Source organism: Polyodon spathula, chromosome 7, assembly GCF_017654505.1.
Source record: "Polyodon spathula isolate WHYD16114869_AA chromosome 7, ASM1765450v1, whole genome shotgun sequence".
NCBI classification, from domain to species: domain Eukaryota; kingdom Metazoa; phylum Chordata; class Actinopteri; order Acipenseriformes; family Polyodontidae; genus Polyodon; species Polyodon spathula.
In genome coordinates, this window is record NC_054540.1 from 40,830,554 (window position 1) to 40,855,553 (window position 25,000).

The 25,000-nt window shown below is 40.1% G+C and overlaps 1 protein-coding gene across 1 annotated transcript in view; it reads left to right on the forward strand.

Annotated features, from left to right (window-relative positions):
- Nucleotides 1-25,000, forward strand: part of ccdc77 (coiled-coil domain containing 77) — a 122,480-nt gene that overhangs the window by 36,086 nt on the left and 61,394 nt on the right. Inside the window, exons 3-6 of the mRNA XM_041255492.1 lie at nucleotides 14,532-14,748; nucleotides 15,180-15,322; nucleotides 15,566-15,662; nucleotides 16,609-16,681. Coding sequence (XP_041111426.1) covers nucleotides 14,548-14,748; nucleotides 15,180-15,322; nucleotides 15,566-15,662; nucleotides 16,609-16,681 — 514 coding nt within the window. The 5' untranslated portion in view covers nucleotides 14,532-14,547. The remainder of the gene's footprint in view (nucleotides 1-14,531; nucleotides 14,749-15,179; nucleotides 15,323-15,565; nucleotides 15,663-16,608; nucleotides 16,682-25,000) is intronic.

Here is a 25,000-nt window from a genome sequence, read left to right on the forward strand (position 1 = left end):
AACCTTATTATTCTGTCGTTGTTTACATGCTTTTTTACGTACCTCCCTCAACTTTTGTACAATATGTCTGTCTTTGTTTTCTCCAGACACATTCCATAATTCCTGATATGCAGTCCGTGCATTTTTCAAACTTGATTCCAAATTACTTGTCTTTCTCTGACAATCTATCAGTCGTTGTTTTTGGGTTGCGTTTTCCTTACGCATCTCTAATTGTTGTGTGGCAGCCAATTGCCTTTCAACCATGGAAGCACTTGTAACTGATTCTAATCGCTTAATTTCCTCATGCAAACCTTCATTTTCAACAGATAATTTCTTACAATTTTCCCTTGTAAAATCATATCTTGTTTTCAATTCTTCAATAGTTTGCCTCATTGCTCTTATGCAATTAGCCTGTTTCACTTTCTTACGCTTTTCTTTTCCATTCCGAGACACACATTCCTGCCCTATAGTATTGACTGGGTCATTACTGTCTTTTGTATAGGGTCCCTCCTTGTCATGTTTAAAAACATAGTCTATACTCCAGATTCTCCAGTCATCCATTCGATGATTGTCACGATTATTTTTTAACATATTTGGAGTTGATCAGACTCTCAACAAAACACAACACTAACAAAAAAAAAACTACTTTTTTTTAGTTTTGTCTTGTTGTTACCAATGTTCCGTGTTTAAAGCTATGCTTAAGGAAGCATAACATTTTATTTTGGTTTATTGCACATTTAATTTACACTTTTGTATGTGCTATTGGGCTTAACTGGAACTTATTGTCTGATTGTTCCTTATTTGTACCACCTAATGTGGACAGTTAAATAAGAGACTTATCCTATTGCCCCCTTATCGTGACTTATAAACCAAACAGTACAAACAAAGACAAAACAAGTGTAACAAATCTTCTCAAAAACAAACATAAAACATAAATCCGAGTATGCCCGTACCTGTTGAGCAATACAAGTCCGTGTAACTAGTCCAATAAACTCTACTGGCACGTCATAACACTACACGATTTACTCATGACTTTTTTTTTAGGATTCCAGAGGTCCTCTTTCATACCTAAAGTCCTAATAGTCAATACACTTTTAGTTAAGCAGTCTTAACTAATTGTGTCCTCAATGTACATGAATTATCAAGTAGTCAAAAGTCCTCTTTCATACTTTACCCTTGATTCTCACTACATTCTAAAAACTGCATATAAAACAAAAAACCAGTAACTACTCACCAATGTACGTGGTTATATGTTCGATCTGAAGTCCTGATTCAAAGATTCTCCACACCGTCTGAGCTGAAAGTAGAAACAGTCTCCTTCTGTCTGCTTTGTCCTGGTCCTCTTCATGGGATACAGGCTGGCAAAAAAGGTTTCTCCGTAATCAAGTATCAACCCCCTGGTATTTGGGGAAAAAAAAGTATCAAGAAACAGTCCGCAGGTGGCTTGCCAATGAAGTAACTTAACAAAATAGATGGTGAGTAAGTAGATTCAAGTGGACGAGGACTATCTGTATAGACGGGATGGACTGCATTTAAATAACAAGGGAACTAGTCTACTTGGAGAAAAGATCCTCGAGCAGGTTCGGAAGCATTTAAACTAGAAAGGAAGGGGGGAGAAATCAACAAAAAAACAGAAGGGAGACCGCATCAAAACAAGAACAACAACTCAGGTAAGACAACCATTAAATGTATTTATCTAAATGCTAGAAGTATCAGAAACAAAATTCTAGAACTTGAAGCTACTGCACTAACAGGTAACTATGATGTGATAGGTGTTACAGAAACGTGGTTATCTGAGAGTGATGGGGACGAATATAATATTTGTGGGTATACACTGTATAGGAAAGACAGGCAGGACAGACGAGGAGGAGGGGTAGCGCTATACATAAGAAACAGTCTTGAAGCCCAGGTGTTAAACCTGGACAAAGAAAATAAAACCGAATCAATATGGGTCAGAATAACAGACAAAAATTCAAAGGGCATAATAATAGGAGCATGCTATAGACCGCCAGATTCAGACGGTGAGCACAATAATCTGTTATACAATGACATTAGAAATGTGTGTAGCAAAGGAGAAGCCATACTAATGGGGGATTTCAACTTCCCCCAAATAAAATGGGAAAACCCGGTGGGTAGCGCGAAGGATGAAATAGAAATGGTGGAAATGACAAATGACTGCTTCCTAACACAATTTGTGAAGGCACCCACTAGAGGGGAGGCATGCCTTGATTTAGTCTTTTCAAATAACGAAGATAGAATAACTAAAACAGAGGTCAGAGAACCACTGGCAAACTCAGACCACAACATGGTCTCATTTGAAGTGTTTTTTAAATCCTCAAAAGTAAAGACTAAAGCTAAGGTTTACAATTTTAGAAAAGCAAACTATGAAGGTATGAAACAGAGACTAACAGAAGTAGATTGGAGTAAAATAGAGAAAACACCCACAGAAGAAGGATGGTTGTTCTTCAAAAACGTAGTACTAGAGGCGCAAAACAATTATATCCCTAAAGTAGACAAATCTAAATGTAAAACTAAATTGCCAAAATGGTTTAATAGATCAATTTAAAAAAATATTCAGCGAAAAAAGGCACTTTACAGAGCATTAAAAAAGGACCAAAAAGAAAGTACACAGAAAGAGTACACAGAACTGCAAATGCAAGTCAAAAAAGGAAGTTAGAAAGGCCAAGAGAGAAATAGAAATGAACATTGCTAAGGGAGCTAAAACCAATTCCAAAATGTTTTTCCAATATTACAACAGCAAGAGAACATTCAAAGAGGAGATTAAATGTTTAAGAGATACAAATGGCAAAATCGTAGATGAAGAAAAAAAAATAGCAAATATGTTAAATGATTACTTTTCACAAGTTTTTACAAAGGAAGATACTGACAACATGCCCCACATGTCATCCAGTTCCTATCCAGTTTTAAATAACTTTAGCATAACTGAGGCAGAAGTGTTAAAGGGACTAGGAGCTCTTAAAATAAACAAATCCCCTGGGCCGGATGAGATCCTCCCAGTAGTACTCAAAGAAATGAAAGAAGTAATTTACAAACCGCTAACCAAGATCATGCAGCAGTCTCTTGACACAGGGGTTGTACCGACAGACTGGAAAATTGCAAACGTAATACCGATCCACAAAAAGGGAAACAAAACTGAACCAGGTAACTACAGACCAGTAAGCCTGACTTCTATTATATGCAAACTTATGGAAACTATAATAAGATCCAAAATGGAAAATTACCTATATGGTAACAGGGTCCTGGGAGACAGTCAACATGGTTTTAGGAAAGGGAGATCGTGCCTAACTAACTTGCTTGATTTTTTTGAGGATGCAACATCGATAATGGATAATTGCAAAGCATATGACATGGTTTATTTAGATTTCCAGAAAGCTTTTGACAAAGTCCCGCACAAAAGATTAATTCTCAAACTGAACGCAGTTGGGATTCAAGGAAACACATGTACATGGATTAGGGAGTGGTTAACATGTAGAAAACAGAAAGTACTGATTAGAGGAAAAACCTCAGAATGGAGTGTGGTAACCAGTGGTGTACCACAGGGATCAGTATTAGGTCCTCTGCTATTCCTAATCTACATTAATGATTTAGATTCTGGTATAGTAAGCAAACTTGTTAAATTTGCAGACGACACAAAAGTAGGAGGAGTGGCAAACACTGTTGCAGCAGCAAAGGTCATTCAAAATGATCTAGACAAGATTCAGAACTGGGCAGACACATGGCAAATGACATTTAATAGAGAAAAGTGTAAGGTACTGCACGCAGGAAATAAAAATGTACATTATAAATATCATATGGGAGATATTGAAATTGGAGAAGGAATCTATGAAAAAGACCTAGGAGTTTTTGTTGACTCAGAAATGTCTTCATCTAGGCAATGTGGGGAAGCTATAAAAAAGGCTAACAAGATACTCGGATACATTGTGAAAAGTGTTGAATTTAAATCAAGGGAAGTAATGTTAAAACTGTACAATGCACTTGTAAGACCTCATCTTGAATATTGTGTGCAGTTCTGGTCACCTCGCTATAAAAAAGATATTGCTGCTCTAGAAAGAGTGCAAAGAAGAGCGACCAGAATTATTCCGGGCTTAAAAGGCATGTCATATGCAGACAGGCTAAAAGAATTGAATCTGTTCAGTCTTGAACAAAGACGACTACGTGGCGACCTAATTCAAGCATTCAAAATTCTAAAAGGTATTGACAGTGTCGACCCAAGGGACTTTTTCAGCCTGAAAAAAGAAACAAGGACCAAGGGTCACAAATGGAGTTTAGAAAAAGGGGCATTCAGAACAGAAAATAGGAGGCACTTTTTTACACAGAGAATTGTGAGGGTCTGGAATCAACTCCCCAGTAATGTTGTTGAAGCTGACACCCTGGGATCCTTCAAGAAGCTGCTTGATGAGATTTTGGGATCAATAAGCTACTAACAACCAAACGAGCAAGATGGGCCGAATGGCCTTCTCTCGTTTGTAAACTTTCTTATGTTTCTTATGTTTCTTAAGTCCTTTTCTTCAGTCAGTTGCCAGGTTTATTGAAATATGCAGGGAGTCTGGTCCCAGGTACAGGACAAAGAGAATACTCATCATTACAATGTTTGCATGACATTAAATACCCTTCTGTATAGATGGTCCACCTCCCCTTTCTCTGACACTTAACCAATTGCAAAGGTAATTTTAATTTATTGTGTGTGTGTGTCTGTGTGTGTAGGCTAGTGTGACAACATCTGAACTCAGTGCATTCTTCACACTCCTGGAGACAAAAGGTCCATACATCTGCCTTTTGTTATCTTCTTGCGACCCCTTTGATCCTAGTGGCATTATCTCTTTCGATCTCTCTGAAGTCTTTAGAGCCTGTGCTCATTGTAGTCCACAGCATTGTTATCTCGTTAGCTTGCAGTCATTGTTGGGCAAGAGCTTGTAGACGCAATGTCTCTATCAGTGGTTAGCAGTACATGCAATTTGAACCAAACAGTCTGCTATCTGCAATATTAGTCTCTTTTCAGAAAAGAACACCAGTATAGCTCTGCCAGTCCACGTGCGTAGCAAACTCCTAATCAATTCTCAGTCCATGTTTTCCAACAATCTCTTAAACATTTAATCTCCTCTTTGAATGCTCTCTTGCTGTTGTAATATTGGAAAAACATTTTGGAATTGGTTTTAGCTCCCTTAGCAATGTTCATTTCTATTTCTCTCTTGGCCTTTCTAACTTCCTTTTTGACTTGCGTTTGCAGTTCCGTGTACTCTTTCTGCGTACTTTCTTTTTGGTCCATCCTTCTTCTGTGGGTGTTTTCTCTATTTTACTCCACTCTACTTCTGTTAGTCTCTGTTTTCATACCTTCATAGTTTGCTTTTCTAAAATTGTAAACCTTAGCTTTAGTCTTTACATTTGGGGTTTTAAAAAACACTTCAAATGAGACCATGTTGTGGTCTGAGTTTGCCAGTGGTTCTCTGACCTCTGTTTTAGTTATTCTGTCTTCGTTATTTGAAAAGACTAAATTGAGGCATGCCTCCCCCTCTAGTCGGTGTCTTGACAAATTGCGTTAGGAAGCAGTCATTTGTCATTTCCACCATTTCAATTTCATCCTTCGTGCTACCCATCGGGTTTTCCTATTTTATATGGGGGAAATTGAAATCCCCCATTAGTATGGCTTCTCCTTTGCTACACGCATTTCTAATGTCATTGTATAACAGATTATTGTTCTCACCGTCTGAATCTGGCGGTCTATAGCATGCTCCTATTATTATGCCCTTTGAATTTTTGTCCGTTATTCTGACCCATATTGATTCGGTTTTATTTTCTTTGTCCAGGTTTAACACCTGGGCTTCAAGACTGTTTCTTATGTATAGTGCTACCCCTCCTCCTCTTCTGTCCTGCCTGTCTTTCCTATATAGTGTATACCCACAAATATTATATTCTTCCCCATCACTCTCAGACAACCAAGTTTCAGTAACACCTATCACATCATAGTTACTTGTTAGTGCAGTAGCTTCAAGTTCTAGAATTTTGTTTCTGATACTTCTAGCATTTAGATAAATACATTTAATGGTTGTCTTACCTGAGTTGTTGTTCTGTTTTTTTGTTGATTTCTCCCCCCTTCCTTTCTAGTTTAAATGCTTCTGAACCTGCTCGAGGATCTTTTCTCCGAGTAGACTGGTTCCCTTGTTATTTAAGTGCAGTCCTTCCCGTCTATACAGATAGTCCTTGTTGTAGAATGTGGTCCAATGATCAAGATAGGTGAAGCCTTCCCATGTGCACCACGTCTTCAGCCATGCGTTATGATTAATTTCCAGCTGTCCATATGGTCCTTTGCAAGGTGCCGGTAGTCTTCCAGAAAATACCACAGTTTTGGTTTTCTCTTTTAATTTCCTTCCTAGCTCTCTTAATTTGTTTTGCAGGGATTTTGGTCTTTCTCTTCCAATGTTGTTTGTACCGATGTGGACGACTACTACTGGGTCGTCTCCTGTTCGTTCTAGGAGCCTGTCCACGTTCTCAGTGACGTGCTTGACCGAGGCTCCCGGAAGGCAGCACACTGTTGTAGTAAGGGGGTCCAAACTGCGAATTGAACTTGCTGTGTTTCTCAATATGGAGTCCCCAACAATCATGACCTCCCTTCTTTTTGCTGTCTGGTCACCACTGTCAATAGGGTCCTGGATGTTGTTCCTTTCATTCTCTTGTTGTTGGTTCTGCTCATCAAAATTCTGAAGTGACTCAAATCTGTTGGTTGTTTTGATTTCTGGTGGTTGTGTTTGACGAAGTTTCTTTTTTTCCCTGCTTCTGCCTACCTGAACCCAGCTGTTCTGACCTTCTATCTCCCTGGTGGCTTTCAGTCTGTTAGGGGTGATGCAGACTTCCATGAATTGTGGGTGTGCCAGTTCCTCAAGATCCCGTTGCTGTCTCACTTCTTCCAGCTCAATTTCTAGCATACTCACTAGTTTATGCAAATCCTGGATCGTGCAGCACTTTACGCACACTTGGTTTAGCTCTGCTGGGTTTTCTCGGATTTCCCACATCAACATTTAAGTTTAGTTTCTTCTGCAGCCGTCAACCTGCTTTCAAACTGCTTCTAAACTGTTCTGTACTTTTCCACGCCTGTACTTCTCCCACTCACTGTCACTTCCACTCGCTGTCGCTGGGAAGACTGCCTCGTTTAACTGCGTTGTTCTGCTGTGCTGTTTGCTCCTCCCCTCGCCCGTGTCTCAGAACGGCGTTGAATTTGAATCAGCTGCTCCGAGTTTCAGCTTGTTTGTTATCAGAAAAACACACGCGGCTGTTTGACTTTGAAGGATGGTTGTTCTTCAGAAATGTAGTACTAGAGGCACAAAACAATTACATCCCTAAAGTAGACAAATCTAAATGTAAAACTAAATTGCCAAAATGGTTTAATAGATCAATTTAAAAAAATATTCAGTGAAAAAAGGCACTTTACAGAGCATTAAAAAAGGACCAAAAAGAAAGTACGCAGAAAGAGTACACAGAACTGCAAACGCAAGTCAAAAAGGAAGTTAGAAAGACCAAGAGAGAAATAGAAATGAACATTGCTAAGGGAGCTAAAACCAATTCCAAAATGTTTTTCCAATATTACAACAGCAAGAGAACATTCAAAGAGGAGATTAAATGTTTAAGAGATACAAATGGCAAAATCGTAGATGAAGAAAAAAAAAATAGCAAATATATTAAATGATTACTTTTCACAAGTTTTTACAAAGGAAGATACTGACATGCCCCACATGTCATCCAGTTCCTATCCAGTTTTAAATAACTTTACCATAACTGAGGCAGAAGTGTTAAAGGGACTAGGAGCTCTTAAAATAAACAAATCCCCTGGGCCGGATGAGATCCTCCCAGTAGTACTCAAAGAAATGAAAGAAGTAATTTACAAACCGCTAACCAAGATCATGCAGCAGTCTCTTGACACAGGGGTGGTACCAACAGACTGGAAAATTGCAAACGTAATACCGATCCACATAAAGGGAAATAAAACTGAACCAGGTAATTACAGACCAGTAAGCCTGACTTCTATTATATGCAAACTTATGGAAACTATAATAAGATCCAAAATGGAAAATTACCTATATGGTAACAGGGTCCTGGGAGACAGTCAACATGGTTTTAGGAAAGGGAGATCGTGTCTAACTAACTTGCTTGATTTTTTTGAGGATGCAACATTGATAATGGATAATTGCAAAGCATATGACATGGTTTATTTAGATTTCCAGAAAGCTTTTGACAAAGTCCCACACAAAAGATTAATTCTCAAACTGAACGCAGTTGGGATTCAAGGAAACACATGTACATGGATTAGGGAGTGGTTAACATGTAGAAAACAGAAAGTACTGATTAGAGGAAAAACCTCAGAATGGAGTGTGGTAACCAGCGGTGTACCACAGGGATCAGTATTAGGTCCTCTGCTATTCCTAATCTACATTAATGATTTAGATTCTGGTATAGTAAGCAAACTTGTTAAATTTACAGACGACACAAAAGTAGGAGGAGTGACAAACACTGTTGAAGCAGCAAAGGTCATTCAAAATGATCTAGACAAGATTCAGAACTGGGCAGACACATGGCAAGTGACATTTAATAGAGAAAAGTGTAAGGTACTGCACGCAGGAAATAAAAATGTACATTATAAATATCATATGGGAGATACTGAAATTGGAGAAGGAATCTATGAAAAAGACCCAAGAGTTTTTGTTGACTCAAAAGTGTCTTCATCTAGACAATGTGGGGAAGCTATAAAAAAGGCTAACAAGATGCTCGGATACATTGTGAAAAGTGTTGAATTTAAATCAAGGGAAGTAATGTTAAAACTGTACAATGCACTAGTAAGACCTCATCTTGAATATTGTGTGCAGTTCTGGTCACCTCGCTATAAAAAAGATATTGCTGCTCTAGAAAGAGTGCAAAGAAGAGCGACCAGAATTATTCCGGGCTTAAAAGGCATGTCATATGCAGACAGGCTAAAAGAATTGAATCTGTTCAGTCTTGAACAAAGAAGACTACGTGGCGACCTAATTCAAGCATTTAAAATTCTAAAAGGTATTGACATTTCGACCCAAGGGACTTTTTCAGCCTGAAAAAAGAAACAAGGACCAGGGGTCACAAATGAAGATTAGACAAAGGGGCATTCGGAACAGAAAACTGTAGGCACTTTTTTACACAGAGAATTGTGAAGATCTGTAATCAACTCCCCAGTAATGTTGTTGAAGCTGATACCCTGGGATCCTTCAAGAAGCTGCTTGATGAGATTATTGGATCAATAAGCTACTAACAACCAAACGAGCAAGATGGGCCGAATGGCTTCCTCTCGTTTGTAAACTTTCTTATGTTGGGATAGGTCTCTACCAACTTTGCGCACCTAGATTTGGCAACATTTGACCATTCTTTACAAAACTGTTCAAGCTCTGTCAAGTTCCTTGGGGAACTTTGATGGACAGCAATCTTCAAGTCATGCCACACATTTTTGATTGGATTTAGGTCGGGCTCTGACTGGGCCACTCAAGGACATTTACATTTTTTGTTCCTTAGCCACTCCAGTGTAGCTTTGGCAGCGTGCTTGGGTTGTTGTCATGCTGAAAGGTGAACTTCCGTCCTAGTTTGATCTTTCTTGCAGAGGGCAGCAGGTTTTCCTCACGGACCTGTACTTTGCTCCATTCATTTTCCCTTCTATCCTGACAATTGCCTCACTCCCAACCGATGAGAAACATCCCCATAACATGATGCTGCCACCACCATGCTTCACAGTAGGGATGGTGTTCTTTGGGTGACGCGCTGTGTTGGGTTTGCGCCAAAAAAATAACACTTGGCATATAGGCCAAAAAGTTCCATTTTAGTTTCGTCAGACCACAAATCTTTTTGCCACATGGCTACAGAATCTTCTGAGTTTTTTTTTTGCATACTTCAAATGGGATTCAAGGTTGGCTTGCTTGAGTAATGGCTTCCTTCTTGCCACCCTTCCATACAGGCCAGATTTGTGGAGTGCGTGGGATGTTGTTGTCACATGCACACGTTGACTAGTCTTGGCCGTAAAAGCCTGTAGCTCTTGTAAAGTTGCCATTGGCCTCTTGGTAGCCTCTCTGTTCAGTCTCCTTCTTGCTCGGTCATCCAGTGTGGAGGGACGGCCTGATCTAGGCGGGGTCTTGGTGGTGCCATACACCTTCCACTTCTTAATAATCGTCTTGACTGTGCTCCAAGGGATATTCAAGGCCTATAGAGATTTTTTTTTTATACACATCCCATAATCTGTGCCTTTCAGCAGCTTTGTCCCGGAGTTCTTTTGGAAACGCCTTGGTGCTGATGGTTGAGTCTTTGCTTTGAAATGCACTACCTGTAGGTTCCCTTTAATGGGAACTGCTGAATTTATCCTGAAATCATGTGAATCACTACAGTTTATCATAGGTGGAGGCTACTGGCCCCTCGGGCCACTGAGCTAGTGTTTTTACTGGCCTGGATGCAGTTTTATCTGGCCCAATAAACTTCTATATTTTTTCATGATGGTTTTTATTTTCAGTATGTTTCTGTGTATGGTTACAAAGAGAGAGTGGCTAAACAAAGCCTTTCAATATATGTTACTTCAGCCATTTAACATGTATATAGCAAGTGGTAAAAGAAGTGTGGTAATCCACACTTGGTTAACGTTGAAATTAGAAAGTTAATTTAACGTTATGGTGAATGTAAAGATATACTAAATGTTAAGCACAACAATGCAGTAACTGTAAGAAAAGGCAAGATACTTGGAATTGGAAAGGAATTATTTTTTTTAACTCTGGACTGTAGGTCAATGTAAAACATCTACTGTTGACTTTCTGAGTAACGGAAACATTTGCACTGACCATTAAAAGTATAACCAGGTATCCTTGTTTTGAATTATTTAAAGGTTACCAAATAAACAAAGGAACGACTTTGATTCATCTGATGTCAGTACTTGATGGCTAGTTGTAATTAGTAATGTTAAACTATTGTAAAGTTAGAATGTATTTTCTATTTTGGCCAGGTTACAATATGTACACTAAGATTATATTATAAGTATTATTTGTTATAATTAAACATATGTAGAATATTTAGGTTGCTATATGGTAGGTGTTATTTTATTCTGAATAGCAGCAAAAATTATTATTTGGGGGTTTGCGCAGTATTATGCTACTGTTGCTTTAATTGGAAGAGATACCCTCTGTGACATTGCTGCTCATTGAGTTCTGTGTATTTTAATTTGGTAAACAAAAGAAAAAATGTGCCTAAGGAAATAGGGTACAGAGCAAAGAAATCTCGTCTTGGGCATTGTTTTTACACTTTGTGAACCTGGCTAAACTTTACCGGCTTACACTGTATTGCTGTTTGCACACGCATTTGCCTTTTACTCTTGGTAGTTTTAGGGACCAGAGTTCAGGTAATGGAATACACAAAAAGGTTGCACCCTGTGTATTCAAATAGGAAACTATTCGGAATTCCCATCCCTAATCCTAATACACACTATTAAAACGATATAATTCAAAATAATAACAATCTTACTCTGAGTCAGTGCAGTCTTGCTCAGGATACCAACGAGTCATGGAAAGATTGTGAATGACATTTTTGACCTGAACACATCGGATCCTATATAAAAAAGTTTGACAGTTCAATTGCATATCTAGGTATCCATTGGGACATCTTATTGTGAGACTAGATATGTAAACGAAATGTTGAATTCACAACAAATAAAGCTGCTGTTTTCCTGTAAGTCTGGGAAACTGACGCCAAACAAGGCAAAACGTTACTTTTTTTCTCTGTCATCATAATTGCATTCTTTATGATTTATTGATTTCAGTGCTTTCCTTTTGGCTTATTGGTTGCTTAGTTGTAGAAAACCCAATTTGTAAAAGATGTGCCGCGGGAACAAGTACCAACACAGCACTTCGATACGCAGTCTCAGATTCTGACTGTACAACAAATATGACGTGCGGCGAGAAAGTTAGGATTAGTTCGTAGTTATGTTATTAAAAAATAGTTTGTAAGTTAATTTTCACCTTTTTGACACACCGGCCCATTTCCTGGATTCATGAAACGGAAGCCATATGCACTATATATATATTATACTAGTTAAATATAACCAGCACAGTCGGGCCTGTGATGCTTCATAACTACCGGCCAAACTGCGCTCTTTACCGCCACCGGGCCATGGTTAATGTCAAACCCTGGATTGGTTACACCTGAGCTAATTTAGGATTGCTATTCAAGGGGGGTGGACACTTATCCAACCAAGCTATTTCAGTTTTTATTTTTAATTAATTTTCTACAAATTTCTAGAATATTTTTTTCACTTGGAAGTTGTGGGGTAGTATGTGCAGATAAATGAAAAAAAACAACAACAATTTTAATGCATTTTAATTCCAGGCTGTAAGGCAACAAAAGGTGAAAATTTTGAAAGGGGGTGTAGACTTTCTGTAGGCACTGTGTGTGTGTGTGTGTGTGTGTTTCTCTCTCTCTCTCTCTCTCTCATATATATATATATATATATATATATATATATATATATATATATATATATATATTTTTGTTGCAGGCTTTGGGCTTTTTTAAGGGGAGCCTGCAAGCTCCTCAGGGCAGTGTGAGGAAACTTGTCGTGTATTGTGAGCACTGTGTTCAATAATCTTTTCAAACTCTAACTGTTCCTGAAAAGTTGGAATGCTACAATATACAGTCAAAACCCATTTACAATGCACCTGGTATATATCGTACACACTGATATAATGAACCAATATTATGGAACCGACTAAAATTGTTTGAAATCCTGTGTAAATTCTCCTTTTAATACGTACTCTGATAGTTATTGCGCACGCAACGCGATGGCATGCACCGCGATGGCACGCAGTGGTCTGCTGCGCATATTGTGTACTCGTAGACCAACTTCTTGCTGTTTGAACTTGACTTAGCTCTCCTATTACTGTAATTTATGCAGTATTATCATGGCCAGTGCTAAATGATCATCAGTCTAACTTAAGGACAAACTGTACATTATTGGAGAAATCTTAGAGATGAAAGCAGTAGTCGAGGGCCCAGTCCACATTAGTGCAAAAAAAATTGAAGACCAATTTACCTGAACCCTAGCCCATCAGTGTTAGAGCATCCAGATTGCCATAATAAAAGTGGGTTAGTTTAACCCAGCTGTTGATGGAAAAAAAACATTTCGGTAGATGACTATGCTAGAAACCACTGTAATGTATACACATTCTTCTTTCTTTTTTTCCCCCCTCGTAAATGTTGTTGTTTGTTTTCATTGAACACAAGAACAGAACGGAGGAGCTATGAGAAAGTGCCTAAGTAATCAAAAGGGGAACAATTTGTATGGTGGAAAAAATGCCCATGCCATAGAAAATAATTTAGATGGGCATTTGCACAAAGGGAAAATCTGGGGCGGATAAGATGTTCTTTAATTTAATTAAAAGTCAAAATAAAGACCTGTAACTTGCTAATATGTGATGTGATCTAAGATAATTTATAAAGCGTTTTGGACACATTTTAAGTGTTGTGTACTACAGTACATTAGCATATCTGACTGTGCCAATGGAATATGACAAGAATAAATCCTCCTGTATTTTAATTCGGGCTTGTAGTCTTTATTCTCGTTTTATGTATACAGGGGGGTTATGGCAACATACTACTGCAAAGCACTAGGGGATATCGGAGGTTACTGTTTAACTAGACTTGAACACGGTTCACTTCCAGATTACAGTTAAACCAGTTTCTCTAACCCAGTTATGCCGACAACCGAGTTCGAGACTACCTCCTGAGTAGGTTTCAAATTTGGTTGTTGAACTCAGTTGTGAACCGTGTTTTAGTGTGGATGCAAATCGATTTAAGCACTTTTTTGAATCCTTAACTCAGGTCTAAAATGCTAATGTGGCCAGGGCCTAAAAGACTTGTTAAAATAGCGTACAATGATTACTGTACTGTACTTGAACTGACAGTTTGTATGGTTATGTTTATTGACTTGTATATTATTTTTATTATTGTTATCAGGGTTTTATTATTTCTATAATTTATTATTACTGTAATGTATTTTTTATAAGTCATTTAGTTGACCATCTTTATCCAAGGCAACATGAAATTACTGTATTAAATAATTAAGATACAGAATGTTAAATACTGTATAGTAATGTACAGTACTAGTTGCATGTTACATTGTTTTACATTGTTTCTTCTGTAATAAACCTTTATACTACATACATTGCATATGTACATTAATTCATTAGTACTGTACTAGGTTTTGATTTTTGTGCTGATTTGGTGGTTATGTGCATGTATCTGGTTATTACATACCTTGGTTATAACATACTGTTTTTACAGTCCCAAGGCAGTACCTTGTATCACTGTTAGTTTAGTTTCACTGTAAGATAATTATTTACTTTGGTCTGCCGTTCCACTTATGTCCAACAGATGGCAAAATATTTCAACTATTTTACTTTAGTACCAGATCCTGTTTGTAGCTTGGATACTTTTCAGTCTACAGTAACACATGTTGTTTATCTCTCACTGTCTTTTTTTTTTTTTGTCTGAAGCTCAAAGTCTGGTGGAATGTCCTGCCGTTCCCCACAAAGACAGACCCTAGAGCGGGATGTCACATCTCCCCTACCACCCATTAATGAGCGCCTAGCATTCTTGCGGCCGTCACGCGAGCTGCTTGAGTTCTACCGACGAAAGGTGTCGGAGTTTGATGGGGAGCATGAGGACATGATGAAGGTGCTGGACTCTTACAGATCCACCTATGAGGAGCAGGTACAACTTTGAAACTCCTATTACTTGGCCCTGTGCAGTGATCCCATTCCTAAAGTATGACATTGAATTGCTTTTTTACATTTCCTTTTTTTATGGTGTTTGAGTGGTTCTATTGCAACCATATTGAGTTTCATTGTGGTGCCTTTACCTGGCTTTCAGCTTGTGTGGCTTATCCTAAGTGCTGGGACTGAACAGCCTTCCTCATTCCATTCAGCCATCTACTCTAAATACATTTTCTTTATATATACTAGTTCAAGACAAGCTCAAAGCTAGGTACGTACAGACTTCTTGAACAATGCCAAGAACTCTGTATCGGGGCATTCAACAATTGCGTACAAATGAACACAAACAAAGTGACACTGAAGCTACGTTTAAAGGCTGGTGAACTGTATGAGTCATTGTCTGACTGCTCCTGTTGCTCTGGTCTCCAGCACAAACTGCAGTGGGAGATGCGACAGCGGGAGGGAGAGATTGCAGAGTTGCAGAAGGCTTTGAGTGACATGCAGGTTTACCTGTTCCAGGAACGGGAGCATGCCCTCAGACTCTATGCTGAGAATGATCGCCTCAAAATCAGGTAACTGCTGTGGACTGTTGCAATATAGAAATATCGGAGTGGAGGAAGTAGATTTTCAGTTAAGTTTAAACCATAAAACAGCATTTGTATTTGTTTTGGTCAAAATCCCATTGACTAATTGTTAACAGCCTTCATCAAGATTGCAGTCAGCAGTTTCCCTTTGCATTTGCAGTGTAAAGCAATGCAGAATGGTAGAGCTTCCTTCTGATGATATGATGTGTTTTTTCTACTTTTGTAATGCAGGGAACTTGATGACAGAAAAAAAATTCAGCATCTGTTGGCATTGGTTGGCCCTGATGATGGAGAGATCACATACTTTCATAAGGAGCCACCACACAAGGTAGGCACAGCTTTTATCTGAAACATCCAATAGAGGGCAGTGCGTTTTAATTCAGATCATGTTTTGGCTCCTTTCTTCAATCCCTCATCAGCGTTAGAAACATAAGAAAGTTTACAAACGAGAGGAGGCCATTCGGCCCATCTTGCTCGTTTGGTTGTTAGTAGCTTATTGATCCCAAAATCTCATCAAGCAGCTTCTTGAAGGATCCCAGGGTGTCAGCTTCAACAACATTACTGGGGAGTTGATTCCAGACCCTCACAATTCTCTGTGTAAAAAAGTGTCTCCTATTTTCTGTTCTGAATGCCCCTTTTTCTAAACTCCATTTGTGACCCCTGGTCCTTGTTTCTTTTTTCAGGCTGAAAAAGTCCCTTGGGTCGACACTGTCAATACCTTTTAGAATTTTGAATGCTTGAATTAGGTCGCCACGTAGTCTTCTTTGTTCAAGACTGAACAGATTCAATTCTTTTAGCCTGTCTGCATATGACATGCCTTTTAAGCCCGGAATAATTCTGGTCGCTCTTCTTTGCACTCTTTCTAGAGCAGCAATATCTTTTTTATAGCGAGGTGACCAGAACTGCACACAATATTCAAGATGAGGTCTTACAAGTGCATTGTACAGTTTTAACATTACTTCCCTTGATTTAAATTCAACACTTTTCACAATGTATCCGAGCATCTTGTTAGCCTTTTTTATAGCTTCCCCACATTGCCTAGATGAAGACATTTCTGAGTCAACAAAAACTCCTAGGTCTTTTTCATAGATTCCTTCTCCAATTTCAATATCTCCCATATGATATTTATAATGTACATTTTTATTTCCTGCGTGCAGTACCTTACACTTTTCTCTATTAAATGTCATTTGCCATGTGTCTGCCCAGTTCTGTCACTGCTTTTTCTGTCATTTGCTTTTAATTGCATTTGATGTTGCAACATCCATTTATTTTAGGTCACGATTTCTCAAAAGAAAGTACAGCCTAGTGACCAGAGTGGGCGTGAGGTCACCGGGACAAGAAAACCAGGTACGATTGATTTGCCCAATTTGAAAGTAAAAGAAATTGCAATGAAGCAAACAGCAATATGTCACCCATCTACATTTCCACTTGAATCATGTTTTGCAGAGATGTCAGTTTAGTTAATTCAGAAACAAAACACATTGGAAATGTGAAAAAACGCCCAGTTGTCAAACGTTCTCAGCCATTTAAAGTGGAGATATCAAAAACTCAAGCTAAGCTAGAAGAAACAATTGGTACAACCTTGGCTGAGCACTTTTGATAACTTTAACATTTCCAATTTGTTTTTGTTTCAGATATCACTTCTTTTTTCACTTAATGGATAATACCACTGTGAGGCGTGTGAGTAAAAATGGATTTTCCAGACAGTGATTTACATGTAAAAATTAAAATTTTATTTAATATTACACGGAAAAAAAAAGAAAAATAATAATGAAGGATGTGAGGGAGGGAGTGCTGGAGTAATCAAAAATAAAGGAACGGAAGCCTCTTAGTCCTCTTCGCGTTCTGCTTAAATCCAAAAATAAAACAAAAAGGAATAAAAACAGAAAAGAGCCAAGTTAGTAAGGCCTCCGTTCGTGACACAGTCCAAACTCCCAAGTACTTCCCTCCAGCCTTTTTTCCCCCGCCTCTATTCCTTAGGACCAACCCCGAACACAGTAGCACGTTCCCTTTAGTATGCAAACCCCGCCCCGGTAGTCAGTGGATCACCAATCCCAAACTGACAGGTATCCTTAATTTCACTTGACTCCAGTGGCTGGAATTTACATACTCGTACTTCCGCCCCTCACCAAGGTGCCGCCCCTCAAAAAGATGACTTTTGTCATGGTCACAAGACCTTGGTAAGGGAAATCCCGAGTTGGTTTGATGCCTTCTACTGTTGGGAGGCTGAATTGCAGACTGAAACCCCTTTGACTCATCACATATCCCACCCCTCAGAGTGGAGCCGAAGGAACACTCTGAAACCTCTAACCCCTCCTTTTCCCCTCCCTCCCGGGAAAAAAAATCAGCGTTTTGATGTAACTTACTTATTTGAAAGGCGAAGGGTTGGAGCGCCAGGTACCACCGTGTAATCCTAGCGTTTGAATCCTTCATTGTGTCTAACCACTTTAAAGGGGCATGATCTGTGATGAGTACAAAGGGTCGCCCCAGAAGATAGTATTTTAAGGACTCCACCGCCCATTTTACTGCCAGGCATTCTTTCTCTACCACAGAGTACCTTTGTTCTCTCGGCAGTAACTTCCGACTAATATATAATATATATAATGTTCTATACCATTTTTTTCCTGGGACAGAACCGCCCCCATACCAGTCTGCGATGCATTGGTCTGAAGGATGAACTCTCGGCTGAAATCCGGGCTTACTAATGCTGGGGCCTGACTCAAATTAGTTTTAATAGATTCAAAGGCTGTCTGACACTCTGCACTCCACTTAATTTTATTTGGAGCGTTCTTTCTAGTGAGATCAGTGAGAGGGGCAGCTATAGTGGAAAAGTGTGGAATAAAGCGGCGGTAACAATGATCTCACCTGGGTTTTTGTGGTAGGTACCGCTGAATCCAACAAAGTCTGGACTTTTGAAACCAACGGTTTCACTCTACCCTTACCCATTACGAAACCTAAATACTTTGTTTCTTCTTTTCCAATAGCGCACTTTGCCATGTTCGCTGTGAGTCCCGCCTTCCTCAGAGACTGTAGGATGGCTTTTAATCTACTCAAATGTTCTTTCCAGGAAGAACTGTATATGACTACATCATCGATATATGCAGCTGCATACTCTCGATGAGGTTGTAATACCCTGTCCATCAGTCTCTGGAAAGTTGCGGGAGCTCCATGAAGTCCGAACGGCATAGTACAAAATTGAAAAAGACCATCTGGGGTTGAGAATGCCGTTTTCTCACGAGAGGCTTTTGCTAATGGAATTTGCCAGTATCCTTTCGTCAGATCCAAAGTTGAAATAAACCGAGCTCACCCTAGCCTGTCTAAGAGTTCATCTACCCGAGGCATGGGATATGCATCAAACTTAGAGATAGCATTCACCCTCCTAAAGTCTATACATAACCGTAGTGACCCATCTGGTTTGTCTATTGGTACAATTGGGCTACACCACTCACCTTCGGGAAGGTTCAGTTATCCCAAGTTTCAACATACACTCCACCTCCCTCCGGACAGAATCTCTCCGACTTTCTGGAATGCGATACGGTCTCTGTCTAACTCTCAGACCTGGCGGAGTGATAATAGCATGTTCAATCAAATGCGTTCTTCCGGGCACGTTAGAAAACACATCACCAAACATTTTGATTAAATTGCTTACCTCTTTGCGTTGATCAGGAGTTAATTGTTCCCCCATCGGAACCCCAGCTGCTGATACTGGCTCAATTGAGGGTCCATAGTCCTCTCCCTCCTGTTCGGGAGATATAAAATGGACCTCCCGTTCTTTCCACGGTTTGAGGAGATTAACATGATAAATTTGATTTTCCTTCCGACGCCCAGGCTGTCGGATCTCATAATTAACTTTTCCAATTGCTCGAATGACCTCAAAGGGACCCTGCCATTTAGCAAACAACTTAGATTCCGATGAGGGCAACAATAACAACACTTTGTCTCCAGGTCGAAAGTTCCTAATTCTTGCATTTTTATTGTAGCTTTGCTGCTGCTTCTGCTGTGCCACTTTGAGATTGTCATGTGCCAATCGACCGACTAATTCTAAGCGATCGCGTAGCTGTAATACATATTTCACTATATTTTTAGAGTCTTTTGACTGTTCTTCCCAGCCTTCTCTTATGAGATCCAAGATACCCCGCGGCTGCCGACCGTACAAGAGCTCAAACGGAGAGAACCCCGTTGAGGATTGTGGTACCTCACGAACTGCAAAGAGCAAGTAGGGAAGCAGTTTAGCCCAATTACGTTTCTCCTGATCTACAAAGCGGCGCAACATACTTTTTAAAGTCTGATTAAATCGTTCAACAAGCCCATCCGTTTGAGGATGAAAAACTGAGGTTCTAATTGAACGGATTTTCAATAATTTGTATAATTGCTGAATACAGTCTGACATAAAATTAGTGCCCTGATCAGTGAGAATTTCTTTCGGGATTCCCACCCTAGAAAATATTTTAACCAATTCATTTGCTACTACTTCTGCACTCATAGAGCGTAAGGGAACAGCTTCTGGATATCGTGTTGCGTAGTCCACTACTACCAAAATATACCGATATCCTGACTCTGCTCCCTCCAGAGGGCCTACTAAATCTACACCAATCCTCTCAAACGGTACTCCAATAATTGGCAGTGAGACCAGAGGTGCGGGGCGAACTAACTTAGGGGCAGCTAATTGACATTCCGGACACTCAGATACATACTTCCGCACAAGACCATAAACCCCTGGCCAAAAAAAACGGGCCAGAATTCGTTCCTGAGTCTTTTCAGTTCCTAAATGACCTGCAAATGGAATGTCATGCGCCAATCTCATGACTTCTGACTGAAAAGGCCTAGGAACCAATAACTGTTTTACGAGCTGTCCCGTCCCGGGAGCCCGGGTTATTCTATATAATAAGTGCCCAGATACAGAAAAATGCGGAAATACCACTGGTTGTCCTTCCTGCATATCCTTCCCCTCAACATATCTAACCTGTTTCCAAGCATACTGTAATGTGGGATCATTTTGTTGTTCATAGCCCAGGTCAATATCTCGGTCCCAATGATTAGGTACGCTGAGAGGAGTGTCTTTTATTATGTGACCTTCCACATCAGTAACCTCGCAGCCCCGGTCACACTGAACACCTACTCCTTTACCCTGCCGTTTACAAGATTGGTTTACCTTTGAGTCAGACCCCTCCCCTTGTCGTCTCAGAGTTCCCTCATATTTTTCCACCCTGCGCTCTCTCTTTGTTTTTCTCGGGCGGATTTTAGGGTTAAACAGGTCGGATTGTAACGGGAAAATCTCGCCAATTGTTTTCTCCCGTTGCTTAGATTGTCCCCTGGTAGAAACTAAGACCATTTCCCGACCTAAAATACGATCAAAAAACGGCCAGTCTCTTCCCAGGAGAACAGGGTATGGTAAACATTGCGCTACAGCCACTTTAACGTAAGCTGAGTAACCATCAACAGTAAGTCTAACTTTAGTGGTGGGATAAACCCGAGTTTCTCCATGGATACATGAGATAGCCACTTTACCCTGTGGCTCCCAGGTTACCCCCTCCAAAAGAGCTTGTCGAATCAATGTTTGTGCACACCCAGAGTCTGCAAATGCATTAGTACTCTTATCCCCGACCTGTACTCTTAATTGATAAGGGCCCTCCCAACATTCCCCAGTGTTCTTACCTGTTACTGCCGACCAGGATCTTCTTGCCAGGTCTACCTCCATCATCGGACAATCCCTGGCTATATGTCCGGGCTCATTGCATCGGTAACAAACTGGGGTAGAAGGCACCAACGGGGTTTGCTTGTCCTGTGAGTCGGTGACTGACAGGTTAGGGGGTTTTTCTCTCGCCCAAGATGGGGCTAACCTCGACCTCCATGGTCTGAAGGTCTGGTTACCTCCTCTGGGCTTCACTGATGGGTTGGTCCTGGTTAGTTTAGGCGCAGGAGTGGGGTCAGAGGCGGCGCCTTCATTCGCATCCTCATAAGCCTCCGCCAGGATGATGGCCTTCTCGAGAGTGGTAGGTTGATTCCTTTTAACCCACTCCCGATTTCCTGGCGGTAGTATGGAGGCGAACTGCTCTATAGCGATCTTCTGCACCAGTTCTTGGGGTGTGTGTTCTTCCGGTTGCAGCCACTGGGTGCACTGATCCAGGAGATACTGTCCCGCAACCCGGGGCCGCACCCCCTTGGACAGCTGGTATTCCCGGAAACGGCGCCGGTATGTTTCTTCCGTGATCCCGAGGCGTGAGAGAATGGCTTCTTTTACTTTTATATAATCCGCGGCCTCCGAGGCCATCAAGGCTCTATACGCTGCTTGCGCTTGTCCTGTCAAACAGGGTGCCAATTTCATGGCCCACTGTTCCTTGGGCCACCCTGCTGCTTCTGCCACTCTCTCAAAGGTGACCAAGAACGCCTCAGGATCATCTTCCGGAGTCATCTTCTGTAGCTTTGGTTGTGAAGAAAACATCCGGGCAACCGCTGTTTCCGCCGCTGGTGTCGAGATTTTCTCTACCAGCTGACCAAAGAACTGGGCGAGCTGTTCCTGGCGCCGTGCTTCCCTCTCCTCTCGCTTCTCCTCCTGCTCCCTAAACATCGCCAAAACTGTAGCTGGATCCATCTCCCACAATGACACCACGTGTGAGTAAAAATGGATTTTCCAGACAGTGATTTACGTGTAAAAATTAAAATTTTATTTAATATTACACGGAAAAAAAAAGAAAAATAATAATGAAGGATGTGAGGGAGGGAGTGCTGGAGTAATCAAAAATAAAGGAACAGAAGCCTCTTAGTCCTCTTCGCGTTCTGCTTAAATCCAAAAATAAAACAAAAAGGAATAAAAACAGAAAAGAGCCAGGTTAGTAAGGCCTCCGTTCGTGACACAGTCCAAACTCCCAAGTACTTCCCTCCAGCCTTTTTGACCCCACCTCTATTCCTTAGGACCAACCCCGAACACAGTAGCACGTTCCCTTTAGTATGCAAACCCCACCCCGGTAGTGGATCACCAATCCCAAACTGACAGGTATCCTTAATTTCACTTGACTCCAGTGGCTGGAATTTACATACTCGTACTTCCGCCCCTCACCAAGGTGCCGCCCCTCAAAAAGATGACTTTTGTCATGGTCACAAGACCTTGGTAAGGGAAATCCCGAGTTGGTTTGATGCCTTCTACTGTTGGGAGGCTGAATTGCAGACTGAAACCCCTTTGACTCATCACAACCATACACACGTTACGGCAATAGGGTAAGTGTAAATAGTAGCCTTATCTGTTGAAAGGGTTAAGATGTGAATCTGTGTAGCATAGCGGTTATGTAGTTGGAGTGAAAGTATGACTAGATACATATATATAATATGAAGACTATATTTGAATCCTGAGCCATTCGAAAAAAAAGTGGTAGTACCACAGTAGTGATGTTAAAAAGTGATCATTTCTCTAGAGGAAAATATACTTGAGCTTTGACCCATTCAACTCCTCGACACCATCACTTTCAATTCAAACAAAAAGTGTCTTGTTTTCAATCACTCGACAACACCCACAGTACAGAAATATTCATTAATGATCAACAAAATGAGAATATATGTAAAAAAAAAGAAAAAGGTGCAAAGTTGGTACATTCGTATCTTGGAGAACCTAAACAGATAACGACATAGAACGTCTGTACAGCACTGAAGTTTAAAAAAAAAAAAAAAAAAAACTGCTGAACCTAGTCTTCTTTAATGTTAGCATCACAAGGGTAGTCATGTATTATAAGAAACAATAGATGAGCCTCTTCAATGAGTTACAGGAAAACAATTCCATCTCGGGTTTCTGTGATCGTTTATAAATTACTCGACCTTCGGTCTCGTATTTTATGACATCACAGAAACCCTGGGTGAAGTTATTTTCCTGTAACTCATTGAAGCCCCTCTATTATTCTGCATATATGCCACCCACTCAATATATCGTGGGTGTCGGGTGTATAAAGAAAAGGTTTTTAAAAAATGTACACAAAAAGATTAAAAGACCCAGACACCTGCGATATATTGAGTGGGTGGTATATATACAGCTCTAGAAAAAATTAAGAGACCACTGCAAAATGATCAGTTTCTCTGGTTTTACTATTTATAGGTATGTGTTTGGGTAAAATTAACATTTTTGTTTTATTCTATAAACTACTGACAACATTTCTCCCAAATTCCAAATAAAAATATTGTCATTTAGAGCATTTATTTGCAGAAAATAACAACTGGTCAAAATAACAAAAAAGATGCAGTGTTGTCAGACCTCGAATAATGCAAAGAAAATAAGTTCAGATTCATTTTTAAACAACACAATACTAATGTTTTAACTTAGGAAGAGTTCAGAAATCAATATTTGGTGGAATAACCCTGGTTTTCAAGCACAGCTTTCATGCGTCTTGGCATGCTCCCCACCAGTCTTTCACCATTGATGTTGGGTGACTTTATGCCACTCCTGGCGCAAAAATTCAAGTAGCTCGGCTTTGTTTGATGGCTAGTGACCATCCATCTTCCTCTTGATCACATTCCAGAGGTTTTCAATGGGGTTTAGGTCTGGAGATTGGGCTGGCCATGACAGGGTCTTGATCTGGTGGTCCTCATCCACACCTTGACTGACCTGGCTGTGTAGCATGGAGCATTGTCCTGCTGGAATAACCAATCCTCAGAGTTGGGGAACATTGTCAGAGCAGAAGGAAGCAAGTTTTCTTCCAGGACAACCTTGTACTTGGCTTGATTCATGCGCCCTTCACAAAGACAAATCTGCCCGATTCCAGCCTTGCTGAAGCACCCCCAGATGAGTCCAATTTTTAGCTTTGCCCAACACCTGGTCGTCTAATGGTTAGACGGAGACCTGGAGAGGCCTACAAGCCACAGTGTCTCGCACCCACTGTGAAATGTGGTGGAGGATTGGTGATGATCTGGGGGTGCTTCAACAAGGCTAGAATCGGGCAGCTTTGCCATTGAAAACCTCTGGAATGTGATCACAAGCCATCAAACAAAGCCGAGCTACTTGAATTTTTGCGCCAGGAGTGGCATAAAGTCACCCAACATCAATGGTGAAAGACTGGTGGGGAGCATGCCAAGACGCATGAAAACTGTGCTTGAAAACCAGGGTTATTCCACCAAATATTGATTTCTGAACTCTTCCTAAGTTAAAACATTAGTATTGTGTTGTTTAAAAATGAATCTGAACTTATTTTCTTTGCATTATTCGAGGTCTGACAACGCTGCATCTTTTTTGTTATTTTGACCAGTTGTTATTTTCTGCAAATAAATGCTCTAAATGACAATATTTTTATTTGGAATTTGGGAGAAATGTTGTCAGTAGTTTATAGAATAAAACAAAAATACACAAACACATACCTATAAATAGTAAAACCAGAGAAACTGATAATTTTGCAGTGGTCTCAATTTTTTCCAGAGCTGTATGTACAGTACTGTGCAAAGATTTTAGGCAGGTGTGAAAAAATGCTGTAAAGTAATAATGCTTTCAAAAATAGACATGTTAATAGTTTATATTTATCAATTAACTAAATGCAAAATGAGTGAACAGATGAAAAATCTACATCAAATCCATATTTGGTGTGACCACCTTGCCTTCAAAACAGCATCAATTCTTCTAGGTACACTTGCACAAAGTCAAGGATTTTGTAGGCACATAGTCAGGTGTATGATTAAACAATTATACCAAACAGT